At 55.6% G+C, this 23,902-nt stretch overlaps 1 protein-coding gene across 1 annotated transcript; it reads left to right on the top strand.

Moving 5' to 3' along the window:
- Window positions 1-714: 714 nt before the first annotated feature.
- MAPK8IP1 (mitogen-activated protein kinase 8 interacting protein 1) lies at window positions 715-23,845 on the top strand. Its single transcript, XM_026065860.1, has 12 exons — window positions 715-785; window positions 3,266-3,371; window positions 11,898-12,131; window positions 16,076-16,157; window positions 16,414-17,289; window positions 19,040-19,115; window positions 19,630-19,802; window positions 20,157-20,266; window positions 20,442-20,561; window positions 21,801-21,871; window positions 22,220-22,318; window positions 22,789-23,845. The coding sequence occupies exons 1-12, from the start codon at window positions 715-717 to the stop codon at window positions 22,859-22,861; spliced, it is 2,091 nt and encodes a 696-aa protein (XP_025921645.1). The 3' UTR covers window positions 22,862-23,845.
- Window positions 23,846-23,902: the final 57 nt, after the last annotated feature.

Below are 23,902 nucleotides of genomic sequence, written 5' to 3'. Positions count from 1 at the left end.
CCTGCCTGAAATAGGAGTGTGGTTTAGAGGGGAGAACCCAGGGAAGGGGCAGTGCTCCCAGTTGGATTTGCCCCTTGATGCAGTGGGAGCTGTTAGTACTCCTCGTGCTTCCCTCCACTTGGGATGTGAACCTGGCTGAGATGCTGGTCCCACATGAGTGATGGAAATGGCCCATGCCTTTTGTAGGTGAGATGACCCTTCTCTAACTGGCAAGAAACTGAACGAATATAGCCGTCCCCCTTGGGGAAGGGACTTGGAAGGACCTGGCCAGTAATGCTGCAAGGGCAGGAGAAGGTGGCCGGGTGGCATGGGTGTCAGTGCCGGGGTAATCAGATCCCCCCAGCTCCTGTTGCTGGTGATGGGGAACCAGACGCTGGACCAATACCAGGAGCCGGGCTGGCTGGCAGGCAGAGGGAGTCAGCGTCCCTGGCAGAGTGCAGGGGCTTGGCACCAGCTCAGCTCTGGAGGTTATTTTTTTATTTTTTTTCCCCTCCAGGACAGCTGATTCTATCTATTTTTAATGAGCTTCCCTAGGTTGCGCAGTGAGGAGACAGAGAGCAGCACCAGCAGTCACAGACTGCGCTGGGGCAGCCAGAGGGGCAGCCAGTGCCCAGGGCTTGGCCTTCATCTCCCTGGCGCCTCCTCGCCCCAAGGGCTGGGGTGGGACTTCCTCAGGGTGAGAGCGTGTCCCCCAGGGAAGGGGGGTCCTCCTCGATGCAGCTGGCCTTGAAAATGGAGTCAAGCACCGAAGAGGAGAGCTGGCTGGAAGACCAGTGGGAGAAATGGTAGGGGACCGGCTGGGCCTCGGGCAGGGGGGGAGTTGTCGTTGTGGATGTGCACGTGGGGAAAAGGGGGCAGCCCCTCTCCCCAGGGTGCATTGCCATCCTCCGTGAGCGATGCTTGTAGGACAGGAGTGAACTTGGCATGGAGTTGAGCCCAAAGTTTTTGGCAGGGCAAGAGGACAGAAGCCCTGTGGGGTGGGTGCTAATGTGGAGCATTAATGGGAGCGTTAATGCAGCGTGGATAGAGAAGAGACGACTTACAAGGAGTCTCCCAAGCCCTGGTACCAGGCACACCTTTCTCCCACTGCGAGTCTGTGTCTGCAGGCAGGGCCCGTGCTGGATGCCTGCGCAGCATCTCCCCGTCTGGAGAGTGCAGGACAGGGCTGGCTTTTCCCCATCCTGAAGCGGGCAGCTCTGCCTCCTGCCCCAGCCAGCCCTGCAGAGCTGGCGAGCTCCTGCCAGGCCCTCGGCAAAGTTGAGTCTTGCACTGGGACCCTGCAGCTCCTCACCTGCACTCCTGCGCCTCAGCAGATGGAGGTAATGAGCATTAGCAACCAATGGTGTCCGACCCCAGCGACCCATGTAATGGGAGAAGAAATCAATTTGCACTTTGAAGGCTTGTTGTGAGCCTCTTGCCCACAGGAGGGGAGGAAATGAAGAACAGCCGCAGGAGACAGCGAGGTGCAGACACCCTACTTTGGGGCGTCTCGCATGGGCTGCCAGGGTGGGCATGGCCATTCCCGGCTGCCTTCTCCCCACAGAGCCACCGCAGTGGGCAGGTGAGGGAAAGCCCCTGGCACTGGCACCCACCATGCGGGGTCCTCAGGAATGGAGAAGGAATACACTACTTTCCCCACTGGCTTCCCCTGCTCCTTTCCCTGTCCCAGGGAGCCGGGACAAGGGATTGCTGCCACCCTCCATGGTGCTGGCTTGGTGCCTCGGAGGGGGGACACCTGAGGTGCACAGTCCCGCCACAGGGGGCAAGCCCCCAGGCCTGTGAGCGGTGCCTAAAGCGAAGGTGGGAGCTCTGCGGGAGAAATGCAGGTCCCCAAAACATCCATCTCCTTTCTTCCCACCATCGGGATCCCTGACCCCTTCCCCTCTCGTTCTTGGTGCTGGCCTCCTGCGAACCCCGGGCCCTTGCTCTGCCTCCTGGCTCCATGGCTCGGTCTGGGGAGCCCTGTGGGACCCTGGGGCCGGCCACAAGGGCTCTGTGCTGGGAGCACGGGGGCAGCAAGTTATCCCTGCGCTTGTCACGCTGACTCCTCTGGCGGAGGTTACGGAGCCTCCGAGCTCATCTCCAGCTGGGTCCAGCACTGCCCTTCCTCGCCGAGCTTCTCCCAGCCCAAGGGAAAACATTGCAAATGGAAATAGCAACCCACAAAGCAGCACCCGCTTCTCTCAGGCTGTTTCAAACAAAACTCTGGGGGCTGGGTTGGTTGGCAGATGACTTTTGAGCTGGCCTCTTTTGTTTACCACTGTGGTAATGAATAAGGAAGAGGAGCATTGCGGTACAACTAAAGAGAAATGTTTTAATGCACAGAAGCCAGGAGCTCCTCCCTGTCTCCTTGGAGAATATAAGCAGCAAGCAAGCACGCGAGGTGCCTGGTGGTCAGCATATATCAAGCTGCTAAAAGGAAATCTCTGTAAACTTTTTTAAGAGGTGCAATAAGTGTTGGGGAGTGACAGCCCTAAGGGACCCCTGGGGCCAAGCACAGGGCCATATCGAGACAGGCTCGGCAGCGCCGATGGCCACAGGGACGTCTGCAGTGACCTCAGGTGGTAAATTTGGCACAAAGGGAAATAGATGCCCTCTAACTACAGGCATGGACTAGCACCTGGCTAAGGGACATCCCTTCTGGACAGGCCTGCTCAGGTTGGCCAGCACCAGTTGGGCCACAGCAGGCAGGCTCGTGGCATGTGCGAGGTTGGTGGTTGTTGATGTGGTCGCCCATCCCAGCGGGTTCATTCTTCAGCTGTGCCCTGCCCAGGGCCCGGCAACTGGGTCCTTCCCATCCCTGTAACCCTCGTCCTTGCCCCGTTGGGTACATTTAGGCTCAGCAGCCCTGTGAACGGGGGAAGTCTGCCCAGTCGGGACAACCCCAGAGCCTCCCCAGGACAGGGCTAGCTGTGTCATCTATCCCCGTCCTCTCCCAACCCCCCCCCACACACACATCTCAGCTGGCTGCGGTCAGACAGGGTCTGCCTGGGGCACACGCCTGACTCCTTGCAGCCTCAGATTGTGCCCAAGCCCCACTGTGGTGGGGACGGGCCTCTCCTCTCCAGAAGGAGCCCTCCTTCCCAGTCTTTCTTCCCAGTAAGGACCAGAAGAGCCTCTTCCAGCCCTGGCGGTGCTGCTCCCTGCCTGGCATGCAGCACGCCTCCGTGCACCCTCCCCCCCACTGTGCATGTGCCTGAGGCTCAGCATGGCCCACACGTGAGCTGTGCTCCATAAGTGACCACGCCATCTCCACTCCCTCCAGGCTCACCCATGACATCAGCCTCGAGGAGTTTGAGGATGAAGATCTCTCCGAAATCACCGATGAGTGTGGCATCAGCCTGCACTGCAAGGAGAGCCTGGCCTCCCGGGTAAGCATGGTGGACTGGCGGGTGCAGAGCAGCGGGGACGTGGCACAGGCAAAGTCCTCCAGCCTCACTCTGTGTGCACCTGCAGGACCATCGGAGATGGCAGCTCCTGTACCAGACCACAGGTCCCAAGCCAGCAGCACTTTCTCTCCCACCACCTCATTAATCTCCAGTTCAGCAGCCCCCTCTCCTCAGCCTGAGCGTGCAGTTGTCCTTCACCACAGCACAGGGGAGCTCCTTTCTGACCTAGCTACACTTTGGTAACTTTAAAAATTGTGTCTGAGCTTGCGCTCTTTGGTCCCCTGCTGTGACAAAAGGGTTGGGGTGTTCCTCCAAGGATGGCCAACGTTGCAGCAGGGGAGCCTAAGGGTTCAGGCACAGTTCAGGGCTTGCTCCCTCATTTGCACCAGGTGGCCTGCAAGCCTCCAGTGCCCCACGGACACCTCCAGAAAGCAAGGACATTTCCAAGGTGGCACTGAGGGTGGCACGGGCCATGCCACCACAGCGGTTACATTGCCAGGCACAATGCTGCTCGTCTTCTGCCCACACACACACCCGGGGGCCTGCAAGTGCAGTTGGGTTGGCACAGTGATAGCCCTTCTCCATTTACCAGGTGGTTATGTGTTGTTTGCTAGCCACTTTTAACAGACATTGTCCTCAGGTGTCTCTATAGGGCACCAGGTGGGAGACCTGGCATGCTAGTGAAACAGGGATGGACCACCAGACTGTGTGTGTTTGGGGAAACAGCTCTAACCCCAGCAGGTGGCAGATGAAATAAAAAGTGGGTGCTGTGAAGCCTGTGCGGATGCTACAGGTGGGTATCCCATCAGCCTTAAGCATCCTGAGGCATGCTGTGGCGATCCAGAAGGCATTTGGACTGCCATTTGAACTGTCCAAGAAGGTCATGGGGGTAGAAAAATGGAGATAACCTGAAAAATACATTGGATTTGGCAAAATGCAGAATGCCTGGATATTTCCAGGGTGTTTCATGCTAAAGGGAAGAAAACTTTGGAGATGAAACTAAAAGGTTTGAGAATTGCTTTATCCCTAGGGAAAAATATTTCCTCTGCAAAACTGCTATTTGGATAAAGACCCAGAGAGGAGGAGAAAGGCAGAGGAATTTGTCACAGATTTAAAATTAGAAAGTGAGTTTGTAGTGTTGGGAATTGCTCATTACAGGCAGGGAGGTGCAGAGGGACCTACCACCTGGGAGGTCAAGGCATCCTGGAGCACTCAGTGATCCTGTGCTGGAGCGTCCAATTTGAGAGACCTTCCCTGAGCCCCTGGGCAGAAAGCTGGCTACTCCCAGAAAGGCAGGCTGCCATCCACCGTTGCTGCTGCAGCTGCAGCCTCAGCCTCTCCAGAAAGTTATGGCCAGTGTTTCACAGCCAAGATGAGGCAGGACTAGGGGGAGCCCAGGCCAATGGACTGTATATACTTTGAAGGCGGGAGGGATAACACTTGTGGAAAAACTAAAGGCAAAAGCAGTGCTGGATGTCAGCGAGAGAGCAGCTGCAGTGAGCAGAGAGCATCAGAAAAATCCAGCCTGTAATAGGTGAGGCAGACGGTGACTGTGGGTGAGCTTGCTTGACACTTTCCATTAGCCGTCCTAGCTCTCAGCAGCACGTAATGTAGCTAGACTCCAACTCTTAGACAGATTTTTTTTTCTTACAGAATGTCAGCTCTTAGCTGAGGTTTGGCAGAGAGACTAACAGGATGGGGGGGAATCTGCAGCTCAAGTAGTGCAGCAGTTCCTTGGAAGGAGGGTAAAGAAAAATACAGTGTTTTGCCCATGTAAAACAAAACCATTCTGTCACACAGCTTCCTGAGGAGTTTCTGCATCTCTGCACTGTGATGCAGAGACCTGAGCCTTGGCAGAGAGTTTGCTCGGGCACCAGCAATGTCCCTCACGCCTTCCCTGATGACTGCTGTAAGCTGCTTCGCAAAAATGTTTGGGTACATTCAGTATCTGCTTGGGTTAAAGGCGGATATGAGGCTGCCTCCAGGCAAGCAGTGAGCTATTCATAAACACAGCAAAGAAAGAAGTCTCATGCGCAGAAAAATGGCTACTAAAAATATGTACAAATGGCTTATATGGGACATAAAAAATTGCCTGAGGAGCAGAAGAGAATGTGATGGCAGCAATGGCAACGAGAGGGGTTTTTCAATCTGAAATGTCAAAGGCAAGATCCAAAGTGCTTTCAAATCCAATTCCAGCGCAGAGTGAGCTCAGCGTGGCAAGGCTGTAAGATGAGAGGTTGCAGAACAGGAAAACAGCCAGGCCCAGGAGGAGCACTTTGGCCTGGGCTGGCCCTGGACACCATATAGAGGCTAGGAAGTTAGTGATAAACCTGGCCCCAGGATGAAAGAGCTAATTATATCATATGGCAACATCACCTCTGCAAAGGGGGGGGGGCTTTCCAGCACCGTGGGACAGGGAAAGCAGGCCGGGGTCTGTTACATACGCCAGCAGAAACACTGCAAAGGCAAGCTGATGCAAAGCTGTGAAATGCAATGACAGATGGCACTGTTGCCAAAGCAGGGGACCAACAGATGGAGCGTGCGCCGGGAGGGGCCGGGGAGCTCGGGGCCCGCTCGGATGGCGCAGGACCCCCACGCATGCTGCATTTCCACATCCCCTTCCCACTGCCTCGCGAGCTTGCAGGGTGGCCTCCATGGAGTGGAAATGCCATTTATTCAGGTGTCAACCTGGCGGCCACAGGTCTGTGCTGGCAAAAATCACTGCATGGCAGAAAGGCCACGGCTGGCTTTGCAAGTAACAGTGACTGGTGGGGCCTGGCTGTAGCAAGGACTGTGTGGGTGCCAAGCAGGGCCAGAGAGGGCTGGGGGTTTCTAGCATGTGCTGGCCTCAGGACCAGCAGCACCATGCTGGCACACTGAGAGCATGTGTTTTCTGCGGGTGGCAGGGAGATTGAATGGGGACTGAAGATGCGGCCCAGGGGAGATGCTGCTGACCACACGACAGAGCAAGCCCTGAGGGGTGAGAGAGACCTGCCAACAGGTCACATGAGAGCAGAGCGTGATGAGGAAGGGAGAAGTCCCCGTATGGAGGCTGACATGAGCTGCCCAGGTTAGGAGCAACCAGCTAGTCTAAGCTGCCCACTCCCCGCCCAGAGGTGAGCCTCCTATGGAATGGGCAGATACAGTATTTCCCCTAGCAGCAAGAAGGAAAATGTTGGGAAGGATCAAGGGGAAGCACCTCAGAGTGACTGACTGAACCCTAAAGGAGGGTTGGAGAAGGCAGCTGCTGGACGGGAATGACCAGTGAATTTGAGGAGATGGTCGGTCTGGGCAGAACTGATCAGCAGGTAGAAATACACAGCAGCAAAATCCTGTGGCAGGAACAATCTGCCATTGCAGAGGACAACACCCAAATAGAGGTGGGTTTTTTGGGGGGGTTGGTTTTTTTTAAGTCGTGGAAAAACAATGATGACTTCATCATGGACTATTTTAGCAGCTTTCCAGAAATAGTACCTGAGGCACACACAAACTGGAAGGAGACTTAAATTGATGTTTGTGCACCAGGGAGCTCTATAAATGCCAAAGACTGTACCTAATGGACAGAAGACCACACAGGAAGAACGAGGAATATTCCCAAATGTGGCTGAAAAATCCTTAATCTTGACAAAAAGTCCTGGATGAATTAAAATATGGTCTGAAGTGAAGGGTTAGTTCAGGAGAGAGACCAATGGAAGAGCAGAGCTGTATTTAACGCTGTTCTTCCACAGCACTGTGTCCCTGCAATATGAGACCCCCGCCGCCGAGCGTCGGCTCGGCTCGGGAGGAGCGGAGCCCTCTGAGGCGTGTGACGTGGCCAGCGGCTGGCAAATCGCAGCTTGCTTGGCAAGGAGCTCGGATGCATTAAAATGGATCATTACAAAAGAAGTGAAAGAACTTTGCTTTGGATTTGGCCTCAGTTTGTCTTTTAAGTACAGGGTGACTATCCCTGACTTCAGCGAGATGGTTCCGGGCAAAAACAGGCTGCAGTTAATAAAGGCTTGTTACCTCATTCATATTCTAGGACATGCAAAAATGATTTAATGCAGGAATGGAAAAAAAAATCCCCATCTTGGAAATAACTGAGAGTGAGAGAATAATTTCCCAAAAGGAAAGAGCATATATATGGCTGTTTTAATCTTCATGCTCTGATCTGTTCTGGATTGCGTGACAAGGCCTGAAACAGTCATGAAGATACAGATGTGAAAAAAACATTTTGTTGTTTCAGCATAACTGGAAAGACTCCTGGAAATGCTGGAGTAGTATGGGAAAAACCTATTTCACTGTGCAGCTGGCAGAATCTGCCCCAAGAAGGCAACTTGGACCAAATGCCAAAGGGGGAGGCCTTGCCCAAAGGGATAAATGACAGCAAAACACAGCTGCAATGATGTGCCAGCCAACTTGTTGATCCAGGGGCAGACGGGGAACCAGTTGCACAGGCAGACAGGGAGCAAAGCCAGGATAGATTACAGCAGCAAGAAGGCTGTTTACTATATGCGGCTTTTCAAACAATTTCTTCTGAACCTGCCTCTGTTATCTACAAAAAGCCTTTAGGCTGTGCCAGGCTGCATAGAAGAAGCATTTCTCCAGGCTCTGTGCAGCACTTTGAAATCAGGCATGAAACGACCCCGGCTGTGTGGTGGGGAGAGGGGACGCAGATGAAGTGGATCAGCTAAGGAACCCCCTGTGGGGACAGTGCCAGGTTGCTGGGTAAAGCCGGGTGCTTGATATCAGAGGGAATCATAGGTCTGGCGTCTTGGAGGGGCTCCCCACATCTCCCCTGCTTCCCTGTGCTTATACTTTTCTTTTTTTTTTTCTTTTTTTTTTTTTTTAAGCTGGAGGCTTCCTCCGCCGTTTTTATCCCTCAGCCCCTGGAGCTCAGCCTCGGTGGCCACCGGAGACCAGCTGCCTGGCACTGGGGATTGGGGTTTTCTGTCATTAGGAGTGGCACTGTGTAGGTGGGAGGTAGCCACAACAGGAGCACGCCAGCTTTGTGGCCGGCCCAGAGACAGCTCTGTAGCAGAGGTGTGAGCCTCTCCGTGACTTGCATCGAGATCCAGACTCCCATCCTCTGTGAGTCCCACAGCAGGATCAAGGCACTGGTGCTGCTCTCCCTCATGCCCTAATTCTGCCTGTTCCCTCCCACAGGCTGGAGGGATTTTGGGAAGTTCTCTCTTCACCCCGTCTGTGCTGAGGCAGGACTGAGCATACTCAGGCTGTCCTTGGGTTAGATATTCACATAACTTGTTCTTAAAGGCCTCCCTAGGTGGCCTGTTCTGGCAGTGAAGTATTCTGCTAGTTAGAAAGGCTTTCCAAGATCTAATCCCTACCCCATCTTTGCAAATCACTGCAGGTCCCACTGAGATGGTAAGGTGAACGATTGCTGTTTGATTTCAAAATCACTTTGATGTCCTATCGGCAACTGATAAGTACCTACATTGGTTGTAGTTTCCTCTTAGCTGTGGAATTTTGAATGGTGCCTCACTCCCAGAGAGTACTTTTTTAAAAATAGGTACTGTTTTGCTCTTCTGCAGCCTTCTGTGACTTTCCCTCCTCTATGAGCTTTCAGAGATACTTGCTATGGCTACAGGATTACTCCAGCAGCATCATTAGTAGACTATTTTGAATGTTATCAAGTCAGCTGACTTGAATACACCCACCTTGGCTAGATACGATTTATTGTTAGATTTTTTTTTCCCCAATTCTTTTCCTGTGCTTCAGTTTCCTTGTTAAAATCAATGTGATTTGCTGCAAGTAATTGATGTGATCTGCCACAATAACAGGGTTTTTTGTATAAAGGCTGAGGTTAAAAACAAAGATGTTGAACATTTAAAGTTTTGCAAGAGGATGGACAGTGGTGATATCCTGGCTGTAATAGAGTAGAGGAGACAAACAGCCCCTCACAGGGGTACAGGTGCCGCCAAACTAAGACTTTGACTTTTGCATTTGGGCTGATTTTTGGTGGTGAGCTGGGCAATGTTCCTCCAGGCACTTGCCTGGTACCTGCCAGATGCTCAGCAGGGACACTAGGACAAGGTGGTCCCTGGGAGGGCATCCGTACTGTGTTCGCCTTACACAGAGCCCTGCCTGTGCTGGCATTAGCCTGGCTACGTAGGAGCTGGTAGCAGTGAGAGCTGTTGGTGCGGGCTCTGAGACCTGCCACTGAGAGGTTGTGGTGGTTGTTTCTTCTCCCCCGGCTCAAGGGGCATCATCCTCCATGTGGCTGGAGACATGGATAGCATCAGATGTGAAAGAAACTCTTCTCCACCTCTGCCTGCTCACAAGGCTTTACAGTCACCACAAACAGCTGATAATGCAGAGTTCAACTAGCTAATGCCAAGTCACAGCCTTTATTGCTGGCCACAGCAACCTATGAATCTCTGATGATTGCACCAGATGCTACTTGGGAAGGAAACCATTGACCTTTCAATGCCTGCAGCCACACTGGGACAACAGCGCCTCTTCACCCAACATGGCAGGCTGCGACGCGTGTGTTCCTTCAGGGCACAAACTCTTCCTGACCCATCTCCCTGCTGAGGAGCACGGCTCAGCACTGGGCCAGCCCCACCAGCACAATGGGCCTCTGCTCCCCACAGCCCTGAAACTGCATTGCTCTGGGGGTGAAGTGACAGCTGAAAGGGGGAAACTGTTGAGTAGGAAGGCCACGTTCCTTCTTGCTGCTGGGGGACTTGCTCTTGGAGCTGTGAAAAGAGTGGGGCTGCCCACAGCCACCAGGACTGGTGATAAAAGGGCCTCCAGTGAGCTAATGCCAGGTTGCAAGCTCTTGTTAAAGCTCTAGGGGGTATAGGAGCACGGGCATCCTTTTTGTGCAAATTTATTTGCAGATGTGTGCAAATGCGTAATGTCCGTCTGTTCCATCCAGTCACTCAGTAGGCATGACCCGTCCCCTTCATTATCAACATGGTCACCCATGTTAGGACAGTGAGCCCTCAGTAAGGTCATGGGTGACCCCAAACTGGGGGAAGCTGGAGGACAGCACTGCCGTTCAGAGGACAGTGGCAGCCTGGAGGCTGACAGGAATTGCATGGAGTTCAACAAGGATAAGTGCAAAGTCCTGTGCCTGGGAAGGGATGTCCACATGCAGCCGGGCGCAAACCTCTTGAGAGCAGCTCTGCAAGGAGGACTTGGCGTCCTACGTGAGTCTGCAGTGTGCCCTGTGGCGTTGGAGGACATATGCATCTATCTGCTGTGGCAAGAAGGCAGTCTGCAGCCCAAGTGACGTGCGTGCTCCCCTGAGCGGCACTCATCAGGCTGTGCAGAAGAGCTATCAGGACCCCACATGCCAGGGACTGGCACATGGGATGGACAAGAAATAACTTGTTTAAGATGAGGAGGCCAAGAGGGATCTCACTGCTGTCCCCAGACACCTAATGGGCACTACAGAGAAGACAGAGCCTGACTACTCCCAGGGGTGTGCAGTGAAAGGGTGAGGGGCATCAGGCGCAAGTCTCGATGAGGGAAACTTCAACCCCATATAAAGAGAAGGAAGGAGGAAAGCAGCGTAGCACTGGCATGGGTGCCCAAAGAGGCACTGGATTCTGCTCCTGGAAGTTATTCAGACCTGATGTGCAAGGCCCTGAGCAACCTGCTCCGACTTTGAGGTCAGCCCTGCTCTGAGCAAGGCTTGGACTAAACCTCCAACCTGAATTACTCAGTGGTTGTACGAGTCTATGCAGCCTAGACAGGAATGAAGAAAGGGCTCAGTCTGAGTTGGAAGAAAGAAATGGTGTATGCATTTGTTTATTTTAGAGTAAACATAGTGATTGCATGTCTCTATATCACAGGTGTAAACCCTACCCTGATTGAAGTAATACTGATATTCTGGTTTGTTTCTGGCACAACACTGCAGACTCACCCAAGCACAGTCCTAGAGGAGCAGTGGGGTGGCAGACAAGCCCTTCAGCCCCATCACCCCACAGTCAGCCTCCACTGTGCCGGAGGAGGCAGCAGGGAAGGCGAAGGGCAGCCGGTGTTGGCCTGAGGTGGTTTTAAACTGGGAGTGGGTGCTGGTGAATTGGGGCAGTCATGGCCTTCCCTGCTTCTTTGAGGCTGGGCTGTGTGAGTGCAGAGCTGGCTCTCTGCTTTTGCCCCCACCGTGCATGCTCCCTTGGTAGATCAGCCCTGTTTGTCTCAGCCACACAGCGTCCTGCCCTCAAGACCTGCAGCACCCGCTATGGGCTAGTTACCAACCAGAAAACAGCCTCATGGCTGCAATCGTGGCTGCAGCCGCTGAGCAGGGAGACAAAATACTGATGGTGCCTCTGCATCTGATCTGGGGATGGCAGTGCTGAGGGAAGGAAGCTTGGCTGAGAGATGCTTTTCGAGAGCTGAAAATAATATTCCTGCCCCTTTAAAAGGAAGAGGCAGGCGGGTGCAGATTTGCAGCTGTACCAGCTCCAGCTCCCTCCTCCCTGCCCCGACGCGACGCGACGCGGCTCGGCTCCCGACCTTCCCACCCAGTCTCATGACTGTGTCTATTAAACCCGGCAGAGCCATGTGAGCCTGCAGGCCAATGCTGTCCGGGGAGTGGGCGGCGGGGAGGCCAGCCGGCTGCAGGCGGAGATGCTCCAGCTCGACCTGATCGATGCCGCGGGGGACACCCCGGCCGAGGAGAAGACGGCGCCCGAGCCGCTCAAAAAGGACCCCCCGCCTGGGACCATGGACACCTACAGGCCCAAGCGACCCACAACTCTCAACCTCTTCCCGCAGGTGCCTCGGAGCCAGGTGAGACTGGCTCGGGAGCGTGGGAGCGGCGGGAAGCCCAGGCAGCGGTGCACCGTGGTGATGGGGCGTGCAGCTGGCAGGGACGGGGCTCCCACCCTGGGGCTGGCGTGGGCGCTGGGGCAGGAGGGGGTTAACCCATCTGCCAGGGGGATTTTGTCTGGGACGGATAACAGGGTTCAGCTGGCGAATAAAAGGAGCTGCGTGCTGTGCTGGGAGGAGCGTGCGCCTGCGACACAGGCGCAGTGCATGTGCATGGTGGGCAGGGGCACGGCGAGGGTGGATGCCCCCTCCCTGCTCGCCCCTCTCCAGGGGTGCCATGCCACTCCTGGCAATGCTCAGGCGGGGCAGCCAGCCCCTCTCGGGTTGAGCCCACTTCCCCCGGGTCGAGCACGGAGCAAACCTGCAGGGCCTGGCAGAGAGCGTGGGCCAGGGCCAAGGCAGCTGTGCCAGGCGGCAGGGTGGGAGCGGGGAGGGCACACGGAGATGGCAGGCTTCAGCAAACGGGGCATATTGTGTCAAACGCAGGAGTAAGCCGTTGAGCCCCATGCACTGGGATGATGCTGGTGAGCTGCGGGCTGGGCTGGGGGCAACACTGGCTGGTGGGCCAGCCCCCAGCCCCACCAGCCTGGATAGAGCTGGCAACACAGTGCTTGGCAGTGGGGAGATGGTGGGCTCTGCTCCCGAGCAGTGACGCCTTGCAAAAGAAGCGCGAACATCAGCTCCCCGTGCAAAATTCAAGAGACAGAATGGCAACTCCCAAAATGGTGGTGGGGAGGATGAGCAGTTTCTGTTGTCTCACTTGCTCTCAGGTTTCACCCAGGGTTTCCCTGGGGCAGCCTGCCCCACGCAGCTGCGGCATTGCTGTTGTCACTCGGACAGGCAGCATTTCAGTGCCCCACGCGCTGACCATCTGAGCAATGACAGGGATCCCTTTGCCCCATCTCTCCTGCAAACTTTGTATACCCATGCAAGGTGTGCTACATGCAGGGCTATTTTTGTCGTCTTCCTGCATTCATCAGTGGCTTCTCTTGCCAAGTAGGAGGATTTTCATTGTGGTGACGTTCAACCGAGGAGAACGAAGCAAGAGGCAGGTGTCCCTGCGGGTGACAGATGGGGAGTAGTCGGAGCTGGGTGTCGCTAGCACGGAGCTGGCAGCTGGTGTCAGCTCTCCACCCAAGGCCATAGGTAGGAGGAGGAGAAGGGTGAGGGGCCAAGACCAGTGCCCCGACGGGCAGCTGGCACCAGGGAAAAGGCAGCAGCGTTGGGCAGGCGGCGGGAGCTGGCATGCAGGCACGGAGCATAATGGACAAGGGCACAGCTGGCAGCTTTGTGCCATCCTGTGCAGTAGCCCCAGGGAGCAAGCGACATGTGGGAACCATGTCCAGCTGTAGGGGACAGGGCACAGCCAGGCACCCCACGGCAGTTGGTCTGGACCTGTCTCCAGGGATGGCAGCAGGCCTGTGGAGAGATACTTTCCAGGGTGCTTTGCGGGGTGGCGGGGCAGAGAGGCCTGGCTCTGATGTCAGAGAGGATGGCTGGCTGAGGAGGGGGGTGATGGTGCCCTGGGAGGGGGACGGCGGAGTTGGTGGGGCCACAGCAGGAGTCACAGGGATGGCCCAAGCCAAGGACAGGGAGAATGGGATGTAGGGACTTGGCTTCACTGCGGAGGTGTCCAGCAAGAGGCAGGGCTCTGGGCAGACGTGCTCTGCCCCTCAGTCAAAACAGCGCAGGAGCTTCGCTCGGTTCCTCGCTGCTCCTGGGCACAGGAAAGCTCCTCTCTGCTGTTAGCCCATCGCGTTGCCTGCATGGTCCATGGGGGGGCTCAGAGTGAAGGGGTGAGTGCACAGGGAGCCCAGGCAGGGCACAGGGCCTGGCATGGGCTCAGCAATGTGCCAGGAGAACACCAGGATGGAGAAGCTGGGCAGATGCAGCAGGCTGGCAGCTGGCAGGGGTGGTTGCATGGGGCAGAGCTGGCTGGGGCAGGAGGCATCGAGAAGGAAGGAAATCGCTGCTGGGACCAGGTAGCTTCTTCCTCAGAGACCATGTGAACACCTCTCCGTCCCAGCTGGGTAATACAGACCCCAAAGTGCCCTGGCCCTGCAGGATGTGTGGGCTCTCCCTGCTGTGTTTGCTGCCTCCCACCCTGGTCCAGGTGGCCTGGCTGGGGTCCGGGCAGCCTGGCTGGCTCATGGCACTGCAGGAGTTGCTTCACACACAGAGGCCATCATTGCAGCAGCTCGCCTGGCCTGAGTCCCAGCCCATCGCGTCCCTGGGAAAGGCAAGCGGGGACATGCCATTATTTGTATTGGCACAGGAGGGGCTCTGGAGGCTGTGCTGAGAGCTCATCGAAGCCCCTTGGAGGGGGTCTCTCTCCTTGCTGCATAGAGGCAGGGACCTGGCAGCTGTGCTGTTCAACAATGTGCAACTTAGTGGATTCACAGGGCAATGACTTGCTTCATGCTGATGGGGAAGCAAGGCAAGAACAGGGCAGCTCCTGAATAGCTGCAGTCTGTGATGAGGCCAGGAGAAAATCCAGAGTCTCAGCAGGGCTTAGTACGTGAGCAAAAACTAATAGCATGGAAAATGCCACTACTGCAGCTCAAGAAAAAATACCCAGTGCCCCAGCAGGAAGGAGCTTGGGGAATGGGAGACCAGAGAGGAACTTGGTGTTGGGGTGTGGAGGAGAGGATGGGAAACGGGGCTGGGGTCATAAGCAGGAGACTGCATGCTCCAGAGCAGGCTGTGGGGAGGGCATCACTGGAGGGAGTCCAATCTAGTGGGCTTGGGGACCAGGGAGGTGCCCTGTCCCAGCCCCATAGATGCAAGGCCACTGGTGTTCCCTGTCCCCAGGTGTGGCAGCGAGACAGAGCATGTATCCCCAGTGTGCATGCACACACGTGCATGCAGACACTCAGCCACATACCAGCCACACGGATCAGGAGCACTGCACCTTTACCAGCACCCACATAAGCGCACGCAGTGCTCACATGAATGTGAACAGCACAAGTGGCCTGACCCTGTTCTTCCTCTTCTGCTGGGCAGGATTGAAGTCTCTTAGTGAACTGTTTACGTATATATGCCTATATATATAAGTATATATACTCACAAAATAGCTCACTCCAGTACCTGCTGTTACACTCAGTCTATCCAGTAACTGACTCCTGGTTGGACAACAGCACAACCCCTGACTCTTAGTAGTTCCTGTATTTAATAATGTTGTGTAGTTTTAATGTAGCCAAGGCCAGAAGGATGGGAAAAAAAGTGTGCCCATATAGCACAGGCTGCACCTGGGGACTGTCATGGATGCAACAGAGGAGCGGCTGGCGGGCGCAGACTGTCGAGGCGCTGCCAGCAGTCCCAGGATGTGCCCAGCCACCATGCCGGCTCCAGCTGCTGTGCGCCATGTCAAAAGCATCTCAGAGAGATCGTCACTGCCAAACACATGACCCATCCTTCAGTGCCGAGCAGCCAAGGAGGTGCTGCATCTCCCACAATGAGTCCCTGTCCAAGTGTTCATTGCCTGGTGGGATAATGAGAGCAGGGAGGGATTGCAAGCAAGTGGGAAAGTGAGAGTGTGCCAGGGACAGGCTTCAGGCAGCCTTGGGTCTTGATTTTGGTTGAGACCATCCAGCAGTGAGAAGGTATGTGTGGGCTCCTGCAGGGCTGATAAGTGCAGAAATTGAGGCCAGGCTCTCTTCTGGCTGGCCCATTGCCTGCGCTTCTCCTGCCACCATTCAAACCCTCCCAGCAGTAGTGGTAGTGTGGCGAGGTGTGGGGCTGGCAGGTGGTCCCAATGCGCCCATGTCCCCCAGTGTGCACAGGCAGTAGCGAACTGCCATGGGGAGAGCTGGGCCAGGTGCTGTGGGCTCGGGGAGGGATGGGTGCTGTTGTGCCACGTGCTGTTTACTGCTCTGGCTACAAGGGAGCTTTGTTCTTCTCCTCAGGACACGCTGAATAACAACTCTCTGGGGAAAAAGCACAGTTGGCAGGAGCGGGTGTCCCGGTCATCGTCCCCTCTGAAAACGGGTGAGTTCTTGGGCTATTGCCCAGGGGCAGCTCCCTGCACTCTTTCATGGCTCTGAGGAGTAAATCCACTGCCRGAGCCTGTGGCAAGCAGTGCCAGAGCAGGGGTTTGGGGAGAAGAGCCCACATGGACATGGGACGTGTGTCCAGCTTGAGCCTGGGGCCTGGCTAGTGCATCCCCCACCAGCTCCCCAAGCCGGGAACATCCGCCTTCCCAGGGCGTAGTATGAGTGCCAACACTGCTCTCCTCCCCCTCCAGGTGAGCAGACCCCTCCCCATGACCACGTTTGCCTGAGTGATGAGGTCAATCACCAAAACAGCACAACATCCACCAAAGACCGGGGCACATCCACAGAGAGCCCGTGTCGGCGCACAGCAGCGACGCAGATGGCGCCGGCCTGCATCGCCTCATCCCGGGCGCCTGAGAAGCACCAGGTGACCAGCCGGCCCCCGCCTCATGGAGCCAGCGTGGTGGTGGTGACAACAAGGGGTCCCGAGGCCCACCGGGACCGCATCCGCTACCAGACGGATGTGAGGCTCGAGGCCACAGAGGAGATCTATCTGACGCCTGTGCAGAAGAACTCGGACCCTTTGGAGGCCGAAAAGCCATTTCTGTCCCAGTCCAGTGAGAACCGCATGTCCATCAGCTCCGACGTTGACACCTCCAGCTATTCAGCCCTCGCAGGGAAAACCAACCCCTCCATCAGTGAGGAGGATGAGGTGCTGGACTATATGTCCTCCCCTGACAAGACAAACCTGCCCAGGACCTCCTGCAGTGGGGGGAATGGTGGCTACCGGCCAGGGCACAACCTTCAGAGGGCATCAGTGAGTTCAGACACCAGTGCCCTCTCCTACGACTCGGTCAAGTACACACTGGTGGTGGACGAGAACGTGCAGCTGGAGCTGGTCAGCCTCAAACAGTGCTACTCTGGCTACAGCGATGAGAGCGACTCGGCCACTGTCTATGACAACTGTGTCTCCTCACCCTATGAGTCGGCCATCGGCGAGGAGTACGAGGAGGACGTGCTGAAGCGCAACTCGGTCTGCATCTCTGAGGACTCCACCCCTGAGGCGGACATCCACTTCTCCAAGAAGTTCCTCAACGTCTTCATGAGCGGTCGGGCACGTTCCTCCAGTGAGTGCTGGGTGGAGGGAGGAGGGGGCTGGTGACTGTGTCCCCAGGCAGCCCTGCCTGTTCCTGGTATTAACATACCCTGTTCATGCCATGCAGCGCGGCTGGCAGGTCCCCATGGTGAGATGGAGAGGCTCCCAGTGGGCACTGGCTCCAACTTTGCTTGCTGCAGCCTGTGACTTCTTCCCTTGCAGCCAGGGAGGCGCCTGAGGCCTGGAAAGGCCTCATGAGCTTCAAGCAGAGGCAGCTGGAGGCATTTCAAACTGCTTTTTGCCTAGCATGACATGGGGCTAAGCCGGCCTGGTCCCAGCTGTAGGGGAGGAGGTTTGGTCATCTCGTGGGGTGCAGCAGCCTGTCTGGAGTGCCCCTCTTTGCCCCAAGGAGCACAGGACTAGCTGGTTGTGCCTGTCCCCATAGGGCTGAGGGCTGGGGAAAGCAGGGCCATGCTCTGGCAGACAGGGCTGCCCTCAGAGCAAGCTGGAGGCCCAGTCCCTGTCGTGCTGCTGCTGATGGCTGTCACAGCTGTGCAGGGCCAAGGGCTGGCACAAAAAGATCATGTTTTCAGCAAGGACCGCTAGGCACTTCTGTCATGTATGAGCGTGTCAGCTCTTGTTGTGCCTTCCTTCCTCACTTTTACCACTGCGTGGCTTCATCTCAGTCAAGAACGCTCCTCTGGGGGCTCTGGGTCAGGGACATGTTTAGCTCCACACGCTGGGGCTGCCTTGCCCAGACAACTCCTGGGTCTCTCCTCCAGCAGAGCTTCAGCAGTTTGCCCTGCTCTGAAATGCCCTTCCCCCATCCCACCTTCAGCCCTTACCTGAAGTGCCCTGTAGCCTCTGTAGATGCCTCCTAATTGTGTCCTTAGCTGGTGACTGATGTGTGGCTGAAGGGTGGTTTGAAAGCTCCCCTTTTTGCAGGGATCACTGCCACCCAAGATGCTCTGACTCCCTGTTGCCTCTGCCCAGGTTCCTAATGCAGCAATTCTCCTGCTGCCAGCTCTGCTCCGCTGGAGCAGCTCCAGCAGAGCCAGGGACCAGCTGGGACTGTGGGAACAACATCGCTGCTGGAGCAGGGATGGGGCAGCTGCCCAGCCTCCCCTCAGCTTGCTCCTACCCAGAGCCCCATAAGACTGAACCCTGCTTGGGGAGCCCAAGCTCTAGTGTCTGGGACATGCTCTCCTTGTGTGACCTGTGTGGATAGCCTGGAGATAATCTTCCTGTAGCCACACAGGTGAACCCTCAGGTTTTCTTTTCTTTGAACACCTTATGCTAAAGCAACAGGAAAGTCTTGGTCCTCTGGCATAAAGGTATCACTTCCACTGGCTGTGCTTTCCCAGTGCCTTAGCAGAGCTGGGGGAATGAGCCCTTGAGACAGAGTTTGTCCAGGAATCCAGGGCATAGCAGCTGTGCTGGCCACGGGGAAGCTGGCACTGCGCTCTTAGCCATGCCTGGCTTCCTGGAGTCCTTCCAGCTCCACTGCTGTCAGTGCAGCCTCTTATCAGTGTCACGGGAAAGGGTTTTCTGGCAGAGTGTGTGCCATGGGGGCTCTCTGCCTCTTGGCTGAGATGTCAGACTGAAAAGCATGGAGCAAAGCTAGTATGCTGTCTGAAAATGCAGTACAGCCTGCTGGGGAGGCTCCAGTGAGCACCCCAAGGCACCTAACCATAGAAGTGAGTTGAGAGAGCAGTGTCCTTCCGTCTGCGAGGCTACTGACCCCTCAAAGCTGTAATGTTCCCCTTTACATTCATTCCCAGGTGCTGAGTCCTTTGGGTTGTTCTCCTGCATGATCAATGGGGAGGAGCAGGAACAGACTCACCGCGCTGTCTTTAGGTGAGTGCAGACACAAGCACTGTCCCAATTGCTTAAAAAGCCCAGTACTCCCCTGCCATCATGGTGGTGGCTAGCCACACTGCTCAAGGGAGACCGGTCCTAATCTAAGCCTCTGCTTCCACTGCAGTGCTTCTTAATGTGAGAAGCCTGGAGGCCAAACCCCTGTCCCTAGCTTGTATCTTCCCAGCAGGAGCCAGGCACTAGCTAAGCAACATCCACCTAGGTTGCGGCAGGGGTGAGAGACCTCCAAAGCAACCCAAGACCTCTGTGAGGAGTAATGAGGGTGATGCAGTAGGGTACACCCTCATAGTAGGTGCCAGGGTGCTGCCTTTTGACCCTAGACCTGCTCAGATTCTTTATTCAGAAGTCTGATAACCTTGACTAGTTACATCTGCAAGGACACTCCCTGCCTTTGTTGGCTGTGAGTTTTTCACTGCTCTCCACCTTAGTAGTATCATAGTGAGTAGGCCACCAGAGCTGCTGGCTGGCCAAGCACTAGTGACTCCCTGCCCAGGTTTGTGCCTCGCCATGCGGACGAGCTGGAGCTGGAGGTGGATGATCCTTTGCTGGTGGAGGTGCAGGCAGAAGATTATTGGTATGAGGCCTACAACATGCGGACGGGGGACCGGGGCATCTTTCCTGCTTACTATGCTATTGAAGTCACCAAGGACCCAGACCATGTAACAGGTACCAGTCCTCTCTGCATACAGCCTGTGGACATCCCCAATTTCTGGCCCACCTCCTTTCTGCTGAGTGGAGGCTGGTGCTGAGCTGGGGGGGGGGGGGTGGAAGGAGTATTGTGTTGGGCACCAGGCAGGAAATGATGGGAGCCCGGGCAGCTTCTGCCTGTGGTGCCGGGCACTTGTACCTGGTGCTGCAAAAAGCCTTACCTGGACAGGGAAATGTGCAGGTGTGGGAAAAATGGAGAGGGGAGGTGTATCTTGCTCCACACACCTGACCATCAGAGATGGGCATGTGCCAAAGGTATATGTCGTGTGCATCTATTCCTGCATGCTACCTCCCACATGCTCTGTCTTCCAGCTCTGGCCAAGAGCAGTGACTGGATGGACCAGTTTCGGGTGAAGTTCCTTGGCTCGGTGCAGGTTCCCTATCACAAAGGCAACGACGTGCTGTGTGCAGCCATGCAGAAGGTAGAGTCCCATCCCAGGCCAAGCCCCCTAGCAGCGAGCTGGAGCAGTCACTCCTCCTGGCAGCATGAAGGGGCGAGTGGGGAGCAAGTGCAGAGCCTCTGTGGGGAGGGGCAAACTATCATCACATGCTGCCCATGAGTGCCAGAGCGTTGTCTCTCTGTCTCCCCCTCCCCAGATTGCCACCACGCGCCGCCTCACTGTGCACTTTAACCCACCCTCCAGCTGTGTCCTGGAGATCAGCGTGCGCGGGGTCAAGATTGCCGTGAAATCCAACGACTCCAAGGAGAACAGCAAGGTAGGGCCACACTCCCTGCACTCATCACATCCCTTCCCCAGTTGCTCTTCTGAGCTGGTTCTTGTACCCTGTGCTACAGATCACGTTCACATATGAAAATCATGGGTCTCATCCCCATATGGTCCTTGCTCTGATGAGAAACACTGTCTGAGGGGTTGTAGGCCTAGCATCAGGGTCCCCCATGCCTCATGGGATCCCAAGTTTGAGCCCTAGCACAGCTTGATGCCCACCCCAGACCCATGCAGCTGCCAAGTGCTTTGCTGTACTGGGATGCTGTGAGCTGAGCTGCACTGGTAATCTGAGAGCTGCTCCTAAACCTTTCTGCTGCTATTTTCAGTGGTGTCCTCCAGATCTGCCCTGCAATCTCTTTAGCAGGATACTGTAGGCTGCTGATTAGTGTTCTCCATAAGTAACCTACCAAGGCACAGCAAGATGCTCTGCAGAAGCAAACAAGGCCTTTACAGCAAGCCATTTGGAAACCTCTTCTCCAGACAGGGATGTAGGAGTGGTTCATGGCCATGGGTACTGTGGCAGAGAGCTGGGCTGGGATTTTTTACGAATTTTGCCTGTATTTAGAGGACATCATCAACTCGATTGCTTTTAAACTTTTTTTTAATAAATTCTCATTTCTGAGTGGGACTCTTTGAAGACAGAGGTTTGAATAACTTCTTTCTTCTAAACTACCCATTCATCTTCTACCTTTTATTCATTTATGAGTATTTTTTTAGCAAGGGAAAAGGATTGTGTGTACTGGGCAAACAATAGCACTGCCTCTAAGCTGAGTAGAGCCTGACACACAGCCTTCAGGGAAATACCATAGGAGCTGCTGGAGGAAGAGGCAGTGGGGCTGGGAGGCAGCAGGGACTGACTGGTAAATCAATGTGCGTGCAGGTACTTGGGGCCCTCCCTGAACTGACCCTTCATCTTGGTGCTCTCACCTCCCTCTTCCTCTGTCCCTCTGCAGAGCCTGTCCTCTCACCAGAGCCTCTCATGCTAGCCCTGCTGGTGATTGGTGTGAGCTGTGCCCCACAAGTGGTCCCTGTAGTTTGTGCCTCAGTGGGGGCAGAAGCCCTGGTGCCGAATGGCACAGAGACAGGTGGCAGCTCAGCAACAGGCCTTGATTCATTTTGCTGCTAGACCTGAGCACATATTTTTCAGAGGTCAGACTGGCTACCCTGCAGGTGTGGTGGGGCAGCTCTGGGCAGGGTAGCTTTGACAGTCCCTTTTCTTTTCCCCCAGGTAAACAAATGTAGCCATTTTTTCCAACTGAAGAACGTTTCCTTTTGTGGATACCATCCAAAGAACAACAAGTGAGTAGCAAAGAGGTGTGGGCTGCTCTCAGCACCAGTTTCTCGGCATGGAGGCATTGCGTTGCCCTGCAAGGGGAAGGGAAGGGAAAGGAAGGCTTTCCAGCACCTTTCATGAGAGCTCCCCTTCCCCTGCAAGTCCTGTGCATCACCTTCTTGCAAGGAGCAGCCTTTGGAGGGCGCTCCTTCCCAGCACTGGACCATGGGAGCTGATGGCCACTGGAGCAGGGGGGCGGGAGGCGACTCCTAAATCCCTCGGCTGCTGATTCACACAAGTGCCCGGGGTGGGTACTGGAGTACCTGTGCCTGCCCATCTGTCAGTCCAGTCTTACCTAGTCTCTCTTCTCTCAGGTATTTTGGGTTCATCACCAAGCACCCTGCTGACCACAGATTTGCCTGCCACGTCTTTGTCTCGGAGGAGTCCACAAAGCCCCTCGCAGAGTCTGTAGGGTGAGTCTTGGCCAGACTGGGAGAAAGGCACTTGCTTCTGAAGGGCAGGAGGATTCCTCCCAAAGGCCCCTGAATTAGGGCCCCAGGCTGGATTCTGCCATCTCCCCGTACGTGTGGGGCTCTGACACGGCTCCAAGCTGGCACCACTTCCCTAAAGCAAGGCTGACAGGGCGACAGGCACCATATTCTTGACAGCACTGGAACAAGTCCCAGTGCAAAGATTTGCTGGCAGATGGTTGCAAATCATGCGCTGTGCAGAGGATCAGAGCAGGGATGGAGATCCTTTTGCTCCAGTGATGCCTCTGAGTGCTAATGTGTGAAGGTTCGGGGACTGAAGCAGGGGGTGCCTGCTCCAAACTCACATCCGGGTAGTGAGCAAGGGCAGGAAGGAAAGCTGTAGCAGTGGAAATAGGCTCTGTTAATGCCCCAAGGGGAGGGCGCTGCTCAGCTTTGCTCGTGCTGTGTTGCAGGAGGGCTTTCCAGCAATTCTACAAGGAGTATGTGGAGTACACGTGCCCCACAGAGGACATCTACCTGGAGTAGGGGCTGGCACAGGCACCTCCTGTACAGACAGGGCTGCAAACTCGCCCCTTCCCCGTCGTGCATGGACAAGAGCTGCTTTGAAACTGGAAGAGTGGGCTCTGGGAACAGCTCCCTGGGGGCACAGAGTACCGCCCCTTTTCATCACTCCCCTTCCTCGGGCTGGGGTGGACGGGAGGGGGGAGGGCTGGACAAATTGTGTTTATTGTACAAAATACTCTTAGTTTATTCTATTGGAGAAGCACCCACAGGGTGCCCTGCCTGTGAGCACTGAAGGGGTGGGCACCAGCATGCTCAAGCCCTTTCCTCGTGCAGGCTGGGGTGACAGCATCTCCCCCTTGTGACCATGGCCCAGCTTCCCGTCACATCCATTTGGGGTGACTTTTAATGCAGTGGCAGAGTCGGACTCTTGCAGTATGAAGACACAGCAGCTACAGCAAACAAGAACCATGTGATGGCTCCTGCCTGGGAGATGAGCTCCCCCCCCAGGGGACATCACCTCCCTGCCAAGCCCTGGGGACAAGGCTGCTGGACAGAGATGACAGAGGGAGTCCTGGTATCTCTTCTCACAGAGGGGTGCATGAGAAGGGATGAGCTGAGACAGCTCACCCCTGCCTCTGCACCCATCCCCACACCTCCCATCTTGTAACTGTGTCCTGGGGAGAGAAAGAGTCCCCCTTGTATCTCTCCGCAGTAACTACAACATGGGGAAGGGAAGCACTTCTCTGCCCCTTTCTCCCTCTCTCCCCTCCAGCTGCAGCTGTGGAGGCAGGGGCAAGGCTGAGGCACCCCACCAAGGTGGGCTTGAGCCCCCAGTGCAGAAGGGGGTGCCTCTCCAGAGGCGGAGCAGGGAAGGGCTAAAGCCTGCAGGGAGCCACACAAATCTCCAGGGAGACAGAAGGGCTCTCCTGGTCCCTGCAGCCAGCGGTCTCTGTGCTTCAGCTGGATCTGCTGTGATGGCAACTATTAAATATGATGGTTCATGGAGCAGTGCTACTGTGCTGTTTATGTCCTACAGCAGTGGGTTTGGCTCATTCCCTCCCT

The sequence above is a fragment of the Apteryx rowi genome, unplaced genomic scaffold, assembly GCF_003343035.1.
Source record: "Apteryx rowi isolate R43461 unplaced genomic scaffold, aptRow1 scaffold_232, whole genome shotgun sequence".
Lineage (NCBI taxonomy): Eukaryota > Metazoa > Chordata > Aves > Apterygiformes > Apterygidae > Apteryx > Apteryx rowi.
This window is presented reverse-complemented; position numbering and strand designations above follow the sequence as displayed.